Source organism: Lineus longissimus, chromosome 8, assembly GCF_910592395.1.
Source record: "Lineus longissimus chromosome 8, tnLinLong1.2, whole genome shotgun sequence".
NCBI lineage: Eukaryota > Metazoa > Nemertea > Pilidiophora > Heteronemertea > Lineidae > Lineus > Lineus longissimus.
In genome coordinates this window covers 18,581,586-18,592,827 of record NC_088315.1, presented here as the reverse complement: position 1 = coordinate 18,592,827, position 11,242 = coordinate 18,581,586, and the positions used below count along the sequence as shown (strand labels likewise).

Here is an 11,242-nt window from a genome sequence, read left to right as displayed (position 1 = left end):
CAGCATTCCCCTCACTGTCTACGAACCGGGTATACAGGGATTATCCCACTCGTCTCTATAGAAGTATTTTGAGGTAGGACATTATTCGGCTGTGAAGACAACAACTCAGGAGCGGTTGGCGGCATTACGGGAAATGGACAAGCTCACGCCAACAGAAAAAGCAAAAAAACATGTTTACCAAAAAAATCTGAAAAATGATGCAAAAATAATGCAATTTTGCAATATTTGGGTGCTTGATTTCCACATTATCCTATCAGGCAGATAAAAATCATATCACAGATCATTGAGGTATTGTTTTTACGTATAATGTAGTGGTTGGTTACTGTGTTTTAATGGACAAAACCTGTGTTGTCTACAGCTCAAACTGTCGACATCAGTTGCACTCTGAAGCCATATACAGTCATAATTTTTCATGAATTCTTTCCAGATTGCATTTGAAGAGTTTGGACACTCCATCTCTCATCAGCCATGGACTACACTGCCTGCGGTAGCGTGCAGAATAAGGTGTCATGTCTCTTTCGTACCATTTCTCTCGAGGAGCCGTCGAAAAAACGATCTTACCAAGCGTATCGGGTGATCGCATCTGATGAAATAAAAGAAGTGGCACATGACCATGACCTTGAGAAAGCACTGGTCACGGAAAAACTAGATGGAACGTGTGTGTACGCGCAGGAATTTAGAGGTGAGAGTACGAAAGGGTATTCCGTATATCCAAGACAAAAATTCGTTTAAAGGGGTACACTATCAACAAAGTATACAATACACAATCATAGAGTGGCTTATTGTTAGAACAAGGAATGAAGTACATGTATGAAATTAGCAAAGTATGCCATACACAATCGTAGTGTGGCTGCGTGAAAAAAGAATAGAGTTGGGTAAAAATGTGGTGGGAGCCTCTTGTCCTTTCAGACAAGGACCTAAACGTTAAAACGGCCCTATTGATCCACCTCCCATTCTTCTCTATCTGCAGGTAAACCATGGCTGTGGGCAAGGCTTGACAGGAAGCCCAACAAGTTGGCTGAGAAGCAGCTGAGGAAGGTACAGGCAAATCAAAGACTGTGGGAGAAGGAAGGTAAAATGGGACCAAGGCCGGATATCACATGGGATGTTCTTAAAGATTTTAAGGTGAGTTGTGGTGCTGCTCTTGGAGGTGATATTCTCCAGGGAATATTCCTCCTCCAAGACGGGATGAGCGTTTTTACGTGCCCTAATAGTTAGGTGCCAATTAGGTTCATTTCAAAAGTATGGTACATGACTGACAGTGCCACCCAGCTGGTTGTTTCCGTTTGACCTCTCTAATCAGGACATCTCTCTATTAAGGACAGCACTTGCCAGTCCCAAGGGTGTCCTTAATAGAGAGGTTCTACTGTATTTCAGGCTGTGCCCATTGACTGGATTCCTGCGACTGGAGTAGACATTGTTAATGATATACCTCAACCTGATCAAAATGGACACATTCCTGGTAAGGGTCTTCTCAGGTATCAATGTGACTTTTAAAGACAGATACTATCATTGCCAAGTTTCAACGAACATGCTTGCATTATAAGTGCTCTACAGCATTGTTCATTTCTCATTACCCGAATCACAAAATTATGCAATGAATGGTGTAGGCTGCTATCATGAAATAAATTTGCCATATCAAACGCTTTTTTCTGTCTCCAGGGTGGGTTCCTCTTGACCCATCGTCACGGCAACATTGCTGGCATTTGACTACTGTAGATCTGGAAAACGGAATTGCTCTCGTCCTAAGGTGAGTATTGCTGTGCTGCCTGAGATAACTTTTGGAGTTAACCACACCACACATTTTCAGTTCAATCCGAAATTTTAAAGGACATTACTTTCACAGCCCCTTGAAGATAAAACCATTCATACAGCTCTAAAACGCCTTTTGGAGCGGTGCGAATGATCATATCTTGTCTTATAATCCTCAGATAAGCAAATCAGTTGTGTCTTTGTCCTGTCACTAAAGAAAAAAAGGTACACCATTTCGCTGTGATGATTTTGGAAACAGAACAGTCTGCTTACAAATGTATTTTTCGAACAAATAGCTTTTTAGATTTGAAATTAATTGAAAAATAATGAGTTTATAACTATTTTGTTTGATCAATGTTGGTCATTGCACACGCTGTCCATCGTTGATCTGACCCGCCTATTGTCCGAGAGCTGATACCCTATTGTAATGCTCAATCTGTTTAGGGATTAGGTTCACAGAACAATAGGCCTAATCTTGGGATGCATTGTAATACCCGACTATCTGTTCAGGGATAAGGCTCACGGAACAGTAGGCCCAATCTTGGGAGGACCTGAATTGTTCGAATTTGGTTCAAAGGGCCCTGTAAACATAATGCATGTTTCTCAAAAAATGGATATATCGCTTTGCAATGACACTCATGTGTTTACATTTCAGACATATCAACAAACATGGTGCTCAGCAAGAAAGAATGCTGCAAATAAGTCTTGTACCACTCGCGGAGATTGCCAGACACACACTTGAGCTAATCGGGACCAATATCAACGGAAATCCTTATGGCAAGTGTTCAGGCTCTTTTAACCCCTCAGTCCCTTAGCCCAAATAGGCTAGTTACTCCTCAGCCCAAATTGGTGCCAAAATTTTAAAAACAGATGTCGGCCATGTTGGCAAAAACGATGTCACAATGCTGAAATTTATATTCAGAATATTGCGCAATTGGAAATTTTCAAATTTGATATTACAAATTCTAATGAATGGTGGAGGCCTTTAAAACTAAAACTAAAACTTCCGAATGTAAACCGCCTTGAGTTTTAGTGGAATTATGATTTTGGTTGAAATTTTGATTTCGTCTTTGACAGGTTTAGGCTGTAAGCAACACCCACTTCATCTCCTGGTAGTACATGGCTCTATACACTGCCACAGCCCACCAAAACCCGACCATAAATCGATCATGGATTGGTTCAGCTCATGCTCAGAGGGCAGGATTGAAGGGATAGTCTGGCATTGTAAAGATGGACAACTCTTTAAGGTTGGTACCCAGTCGGATTTGTGAGATAGTGATTGTATTGGAAGTTGCTAATAATGCTGTCATCAGCATCAACATCACTTAGGTATCATGGCCCAGATTTTGGCCTTAGCCAAACAGATAAAAGAGTTTTTCATTGAAGTTAGACATTCGCCACTTAGGTAGCTTTGAAACTCCTCTGCTGCCAAGGGATCTAATTAAAAAGGGTCAAAGTTGTCATGAGTGGGATCAAATATTCCTGAAATTGTACAGGAGGCTCATAATAATTGGTTTTTCTGGGCTTTAGTTTATCAGTTAGGTTTCATTCTGACGATTGCACCTGGTTTTACCTGCATGGGGTGAATTAGGCCTCACTTACGATAGTTTTTTCATAATTTTTCAATTTGCTCATCCCTTAAAGGCTTACGCTCTTTGTATACCTTGGTGGTCGTTTCCATGACAATGACACATGCCACTGCGGTGCCAGCTCGAGAGAAAACTTGCCAATTTTGGCAGATTTGCGATGGTTGAAACAATACACCTACCGTGTAATAATCTCATATGCCAAACCTAGTGCATACATTTGCTAAATTAACATGCAGTGATCATGAAATTTATACACGCACCAACACCAGAGCATACATGTGATATGGGTCATGAATGACAATTGTCACTGCCTAGCGTTAGAAATACAAAATAGATGTAGTTGGACCAGCAGTTATGTGTCAACAAACGGATTACGCCTTTAAAAAGTCCAAATTCTCCATTTCAAATTCTTACTAATTTCTTTTTCTTTCTTTCTTCCAGCTTCACCGCCATCACCTTGGTCTCGAATGGCCCGTGGAGAATCTCCATCTCAACTCACTACCAGTCAAAATAGACATTGATCTCAGTCAATATGAACTCGAATGTGACCATACATCACAGATACGGAAACTAGCCAAACTTGATGGCCAAACGGTGCCGCATTTAAATGATTTGCTGAAAGATGGAGTAACTGGACAATGAATGCATTTCAAGATAGTTGAAAGGAGTACTGAATCGTTATGTGGATGAATGTTTTGAGTTGAAAATGTGATATGTGTTTTATGTGCTTTACCGTTTGACTCTTCGCAATGGACGTTAATCTTCGTTTTGAAAAATCATCTGTTGACCACCAGGGACGTAAAACTACGTTCGATTTTTCGTTTGTCGGGAGGCCATCAGATAGCTGCCCAACAGATCCGCCGTATCCTGGCTATTGACAGTCATGCTAGAACAGTTTTATGATTTGTCAATGCTCCCTAATTGGAGACATTGCAGTCCTGTTGGTAGCCATTTTGCATTAAAACCAACTTACTGCATCGATGTGTTTAAGCTGGTTGAGATAAACCTGTTCAAATGGCCTATTTTCTACAATAGGCCTATGTGAATAGACACACCACAGTCAGCTTTAAACTTTTGGCACAGTATCTCATTCCCTACTTGTACCTATTAAACTTGTGAGTGGTTGTATCAATGATAAAGACAGAAAAAGCAAAGAAAAAAATTATATGTTGTCTAAGTTCATCCTCTAGGTCCAAATGCGTTCTCTCTTGAGGATTTGCCCCTGTTACATCATAAAGATGTTTGTCCACAAACCAATGGGAGTTGTTTTGATGGGAGCATTTTGCTGTCCTTGGATGGATTGTGAAAAAGAGTCAATATCATAATGGGTTCGGCCTAAATCCTGCACAGGAATTCGATCAGAATAATTTATTGTTAAAATATATTGTAGATAAAAGTGATAACTGTTACAGGCCCACAGTACTAATGTTTTGTATGAATCAAGTACGTATGTTTATGGACATCTAAATAAATCATTTGCATGATAAACAAAGAATACCCCAATTGTGAAAGGGAACTTAAGGCAGAAGCTAGGGGGTCAAACTGGTAATCTTAAAGGCCTGTTTGTTAGAAAGTATGACATATGGTAAACCCGGAAATAATCGCAATCTTTTTATTTTAATCTGAACCACCTAGCTCCTGCCTCAGGGTATTTCCTCTTTAAAACGGAACTGAAACTGAAACTGAAAGATGTGTGTTGTAATATCAGTGTTGGTAAATTTAATTTATTATGGGAACAAATAAAGAAAATTAAAAATACTTCTTTTTGTAGATGTTCTTGTTCTTTTGGTCCTGATCAGAATTACAGAGGTGTGCACTGACTACGACGAAGTCATCCCTATGTTCCCAAGTTTCTTAGTTCCTCAGGTTCTAGGATGCCCTGGTCCTATGTCCCCCTGGTTCTATGTCTCCCTCGTTCTATGTCCCCCTGGTTCTATGTCCCCCTGGTTCTATGTCCCCCTGGTTCTATGTCCCACTGGTTCTATGTCCCCCTGGTTCTATGTCCCCCTGGTTCTATGTCCCCTGGTTCTATGTCCCCTGGTTCTATGTCCCCCTGGTTCTATGTCCCCCTGGTTCTATATCCCCCTGGTCCTATGTCCCCCTGGTCCTATGTCCCCCTGGTCCTATGTCCCCCTGGTCCTATGTCCCCCTGGTCCTATGTCCCCCTGGTTCTATGTCCCCCTGGTTCTATGTCCCTCTTATACGATCGCCAACCAAATTACAGTATGAAAAGCATAACCGAATGGACTGCCCTGGGAACCTACGCATGACAGGCCTTGGGTGGTAGCACCAGCAGGCGGTGGAGATAATAATTATGTTGAAAATAGAATAGAGTAAGTGGCCCTTCCAAGTACAAAGCACAGCAATGATGAAAGAACCAGATGCCATGTGTTCACCTGTTGTCAATGAAAAGAATGATTACTGAATTCGATCCGGATCAAAATATTTCAACCACTACTATAACCTAGTCATTCAGCATCCACCAATGTTTGTATGAGTGCCAAGTGAAAGGCTCTGAAGCTCACGATGTGATTCAGTGGAATGTGATCACAGTGGGGTCCATCCTGAGGAAATCCGGGGTTAACCCCTGTTCCTCCGGATGAGTGGGTCCATATTCTCTGTAACCAAGTGTAATCATGTTATTGGAAAGGTAAGCACATGGCTCAAACAGTACCAGGGTCATTTGGATAGGTACTGAATAAAGCCCTGAAGCTCTTGATGTGATTCGATGACCTGTCCCAACCCCAGCTAGCCAGTCACCATCCCTCAGCTGGCTGAACTCCCCAAAGACTCATTCCGGATATGTCTCATTCCATTCAATGGGATTGTTTCTCCAGGCCACATGTGCACTGCCAAATGCAAACATTCTATTCAAAAATAGGTTATTGATTCACAATTATTATTCCAACCATCTGGTCCCCAAGGCATTACTCACAGGCCACGTGGAACTGTTGACAAACAAACCCATATTTTCCCAATATAGCCCACTAATTGCATCAGATCATTTTCAACCTATCAGAACGCGTGTCAGGTAAAATCAATTAGGGTGTCGACCAATCAAACCGGTTTATGATGATGTCATCCCTATTTTCAGTATATAAACACACTGGCCCCTGGAAATATCATAGATTGTGTATTCGACAACAACGAAACGCTGTCACTGTCAATATTTTACTTGTTTTTGAGGCGTTTTCGCTAGATATTTCTACCAAAATGGAACAACATTTTGACGAGTACGAACACTGGAATTTCGACCACGATAAGCACATCAACTGCGGCAAAAGTGGTAAGCAGAGGTCGAAGAAAGAAGCGAGCTTGAACACAAATCATCATGACGCAAATGGACACAGCAGAAAGACGGTCGCGAAGCTCATGAACAACCACAAAAATAACGTCCAAAGAGGAAAGGCCGACTGAAATGGTGAGTTGTATTTATTCACACGATGTTGTGGTCCTTTCTGACGAGAAAACCTAGAAGGAATTACACTTATTCGTGGTTTATTTTTGGTAAAACGGAAACAAAACCTATTTTTAGTAGAGAGGTTCAGATATCGAACGTGAATGTAAACGTTGACGTCCTGTTTAGTTTTTTAAATTTAAAATAGATGGCGTTGCATTCTCTAACCCCTGTAATTCCGCAGCCCCATAATGTCACAGACATAGCGTGTTGCAGAGAGGTGTTGAAGGTTGATGACAGAACAGATATTATCATATAAATGATCTCTGCGATAACTGTTTATTTACATTCATGCATCTGGGAGACATGCACACAAATGTGTCATGTTAATCTTTAACACATTGAACCCTCGGTGTGAGATTCCAACCCACTCCAAGGGTCAAGACGAACAAGAGACGAAGACGTGTGTATCCTGTCCAATTGGCAGGGACCTCACCTGCTACAACTGCGGGTCCGTACATTCATGAAATATCAATTTCGCACCATCTCATTTTCAGAAGAAATCAGCAAGTTTTATTGATCCTGATAAAATGTTCCCATTTGTTCATTCTCAGTTTCATAATGTTGACTTTTTTAACATTCCCTTTTTGGATGTCTTTACAGGTCATGTGATCCTTGGCGGTTTTTGACGGTTTTGTGACCCAAGCACGGCACGGATATGGTACATGTAGTTCTTACATGAGGAACGCTGATTTTGGTTGTTCACAAAAATGAACTCTTTCCATTGGAAGAGAAATGGTAGCCAAAAGGGTTACCATTGTCCGAACGTTCGTTCAATATGGCTTCCCAGGTGGTCCCCAGCCCGGGGTGTGGGAGAGAAGTCCTCTTCCGCACCCTCAGGGAACTGGGTATACACACACGGACGCTCACCTATAGACCGTTAGGTGAACGGGAAGGCATGGAGGGAATCTTCTGCAAGAATTTGCTTTTGAAGGATCGAAAGGGACAGTTTTACTACATACTTTGTCGTGAGGACTTCAAACTTGACTTGAAGAGGTTAAAAACTCTTCTAGGAGCGCATCGTAACTTCTCCTTTGCAACAGACCTTGAACTAGTCTCTCTTCTCCATACCGTCCGAGGTGCGGTGACCCCGTTTTCATTCATTTTTCCATCTTCAAAAAACATCAAATTTGTTGTGGATGCTTACTTTCAAAGATATAAAGACTCTGAAATCTGTCTAAATTTTCATCCCTTTACAACCGAGCTAACCACTTTGATTACCTACCAGAACTTGTTCAAATTTCTTGTTGATGTGCAGGTGACAGTTGAGTTTGTTGAGCTATAAAAGTATGTTGTCTGCTGTAGTATAATAAATATCCTTTGTGAAGTTGGTATTGTTTAGGACACCTGTGATATAGTTTTCAATTTTGTACACATAGTTTTGTGAACTTCCCGGGAAATTTATAATAAAAAAAATGTTTGTTGCACAAAAACGTGTCGTCATTTTAGTTGAGGCAAACAATGTTGAATAGACTTTCAGATGTGAAAGAAGTACTTGGAAGACATCTTAGTCATGAAGAAAATGGTGCTTGAAGTGAATACATCAATCACTCCCCCACCCAAGTTACATCTTTGACAGCCCCCCCCCCTCTGGTGATGATCCACATCGGGACAAGTTTTTTATGTCACATTCCTCGGCCAAGAGAAGACGAGCATCAAGCAGCTTATCCAAAATACTTAAGAAAACCATTACCAATCCAGTTCTACGACACAGTTAAGTTCTTAGCTGGCTGCATTTAGAAAAAAATTGCAAATTTTTCACTGTCCCGACACTTGGATGTGACTATGTCTTTGTCTCGGCTCAAAGTTTGTATCTGATATAGCTACCCCTCGGACAACATCAGGGCATTTCTGCTATGAAGAGCTTCTAGCCCACTATGTTAAAGAAGAGAGCTGGCCATAGAGACCCCTCAAGAAGCTAGCTGGGGCCACTCCTTGAGTTGTGCTGTGTTTGGGCTGTGCTCCTGAGGACTGGCCTTTAAAGCGCTCAAGTCGCCTACTTAGGAACTCGCGTACCTGTGACAACATCGGGATTGACTCTAGTCTACCTGCCTTGGGTACGGAGAGCATCTTGAAAGATGGGCCCAGAGACAACCCGTGCCACAGAGACAACTTGGGTAGCCTACTGGTGGTAGCTCATGCCTTGGGTAGAGCATCTTGAATGACAGGCCCAGTCTGACCGTAAAGACAACTTGGGAAACCAATACCAATCCAGTTATGTGACACAGTTAAGTTCTTGGCTGGCTGCATTTAGAAAACAAATGCAAATTTTTTACTGTCCCGACACTTGGATGTGACTATGTCTTTGTCTCGGCTCAAAGTGTGTATCTGATATAGCTACCCCTTCGGACAACATCAGGGCATTTCTGCCATAAAGAGCTTCTACCCCATAGAGACCCCTCAAGCAGCTGGGGCCACTCCTTGAGAATTGTGCTGTGTTTGTGCTGTGCTCCTGAGGACTGGCCTTTAAAACTGCTAGAGTCGCCTACTTAGGAACTCGTGTACTATTGAAATTGCTCAGTTTGCAGACAACGCACGTATATGGCGGAGGCTACGGAGCCTGACCGCTTGGGTGGAGCTGCCTTGGGTGGAGCGGCTATCTAACTATGCTCTTGAAGATTTGGCCAGCCAGGCTATTGAGATAACGTTAGTAACTTTATTTAAGTAGATCATGTACCTGAACACCCTGTGCCATCTTATGTAATGATACCAGGTGAACCAAGGGAGAAGGATGGATCAAACAAATATTAACCATGGGCCTGAAAAAAACTGAAAATTCACCATACATTATCAATTATTGTCCTTACCATTCATGGAGAGACACAGTTATATGTGTCATCTATCGTTATCAATACACCCTCCTCTTGCTTTTCTGGTGAAATGAAACAAACCGGTACCTCAGGCTGTGTGTCGCCAGGCTAGTTGCGTCATTTCATATCAGTAATAAAAAACAACAGTAGCCTATTTTTGCGAAGATGGTTGCATCCGTACTAGTCATAATATTCATTGAGTTGGCAGAGGCCTTTCATCAAATTAAAGCAGGCCGTGAATGAGTTGGCACACATAGACCGATTCATAAAAAGTCACCAACTTCATATGTTATTCATCTCTTCGTAGGCCTACATAAACACCTTTATCAAAAGCTTCAGCTAGGCCTATTTGCACTTGTGAACGCCATCACATGATTCAGGATCCAGCTGTCACCCTCCTTGAGATTCCCAGGCCTAACTCAGCTGTTGGTAGCCAGCTCATACCAGTCTCTAGTACACTCCGGAGCCAGTGGACTGACCTCGTCCCTCACCCTAACAGTATGAATACGATGACGAAATGCGCTGCCCTGGGAGTCTAGCTGGACGTCATCTCTAAAACTAGATAGAATCCCAAGCTGCGGGAAATATTGATATATGCAAATGAGAATAATAAGCCAGATATGCAAATGAGATCAACATGCCATTTTGTCCTGGTCAAGGTGTCTTATATAATGATATGCATGGAAAATATCCGGCTGATGCAATAACTGATATGTCAACAAGGCCGTCGTTTTTAAGGGAGGATCTCAAAAGTTTGAAGAATAATTTCCACAGAGAGAAATATAGTCTTCTTTTCAGGGGACACGAAGTCCTGTTACTCCTAAACTGTTGAACAAATGTCAACCAATTTCCGTGTGACATGTACACTCTACAATAACCCTGAAATCCAGTCAACTTTATAACCAAAATGCTTTACTTAGATGGCACCGGTAATTTTCTTTTGTGCCATTGAGCCGAGAAGAATAATATTATTCAATGGAATCAAAACTGGTGAAACTAGCCAGAAACTGTTCTCCCCATATCCACTGCAAATGACATGCATTACATTACCCGAGGTGAGCACATGGTCCCTGGACCATTTCATTTTATATCATCGTCTAATCATGCAGCAAGAGTCAAAATATTGAGGGTGAAATTATTGAGATGCCCCCTCCTATCAAACAGGCCTAAGTTATGTCTGATATGTGGTCAAGGTCAATTCTATGGCAGTCAAAACATTAGAGTCTTGATAACTTGATAAAAAAATCCATTTTCATGACAGGGAGTGTGATTTATATTACGTTTATCTTGGTAATTTCCAAATGCTTAAAAATATCATATTACACAATGAAGGTTGTTTTACCCAGCTGTCAGCTGCCCAGTCGCCTCCAGTTCTACATAAGTAGTTCTCTTCATTAAATTGCACAATGAAATGGCCAGGGCCATTGTGCTCACCTCATGTGGAGGAAAGATGGATGAAGAGCATGGTATTGTGTCATGTAGTGTTAGGTTTGATGTAGGTCCAAGCAATTACAATTTCCCCAAAATGGCCAATTTACAGTACATTTGACCTCTGTGACCTTGAAAAGTAGGTCAAATCAAAAAAGACCCAGGTGACACATTGAATGGTCGTTAGAATTAGATGTACCTATGAT

The 11,242-nt window shown here is 41.6% G+C and overlaps 1 protein-coding gene across 1 annotated transcript; it reads left to right on the top strand.

Moving 5' to 3' along the window:
• The first annotated feature begins 152 nt into the window (after positions 1–152).
• LOC135492329 (RNA ligase 1-like) lies at positions 153–5,099 on the top strand. Its single transcript, XM_064778730.1, has 8 exons — positions 153–288; positions 428–682; positions 971–1,125; positions 1,378–1,462; positions 1,663–1,750; positions 2,408–2,529; positions 2,830–2,999; positions 3,783–5,099. The coding sequence occupies exons 2-8, from the start codon at positions 469–471 to the stop codon at positions 3,981–3,983; spliced, it is 1,035 nt and encodes a 344-aa protein (XP_064634800.1). The 5' UTR covers positions 153–288; positions 428–468; the 3' UTR covers positions 3,984–5,099.
• Positions 5,100–11,242: the final 6,143 nt, after the last annotated feature.

Bases quoted from the DNA above. Each gene is read 5' to 3' on its own strand.
- LOC135492329 (XM_064778730.1), top strand. From the start codon at position 469: ATGGACTACACTGCCTGCGGTAGCGTGCAGAATAAGGTGTCATGTCTC. The intron at 683-970 runs GTGAGAGTACGA...CTCTATCTGCAG, and splicing joins GTACGCGCAGGAATTTAGAG to GTAAACCATGGCTGTGGGCA. The intron at 2,530-2,829 runs GCAAGTGTTCAG...CGTCTTTGACAG, and splicing joins TATCAACGGAAATCCTTATG to GTTTAGGCTGTAAGCAACAC.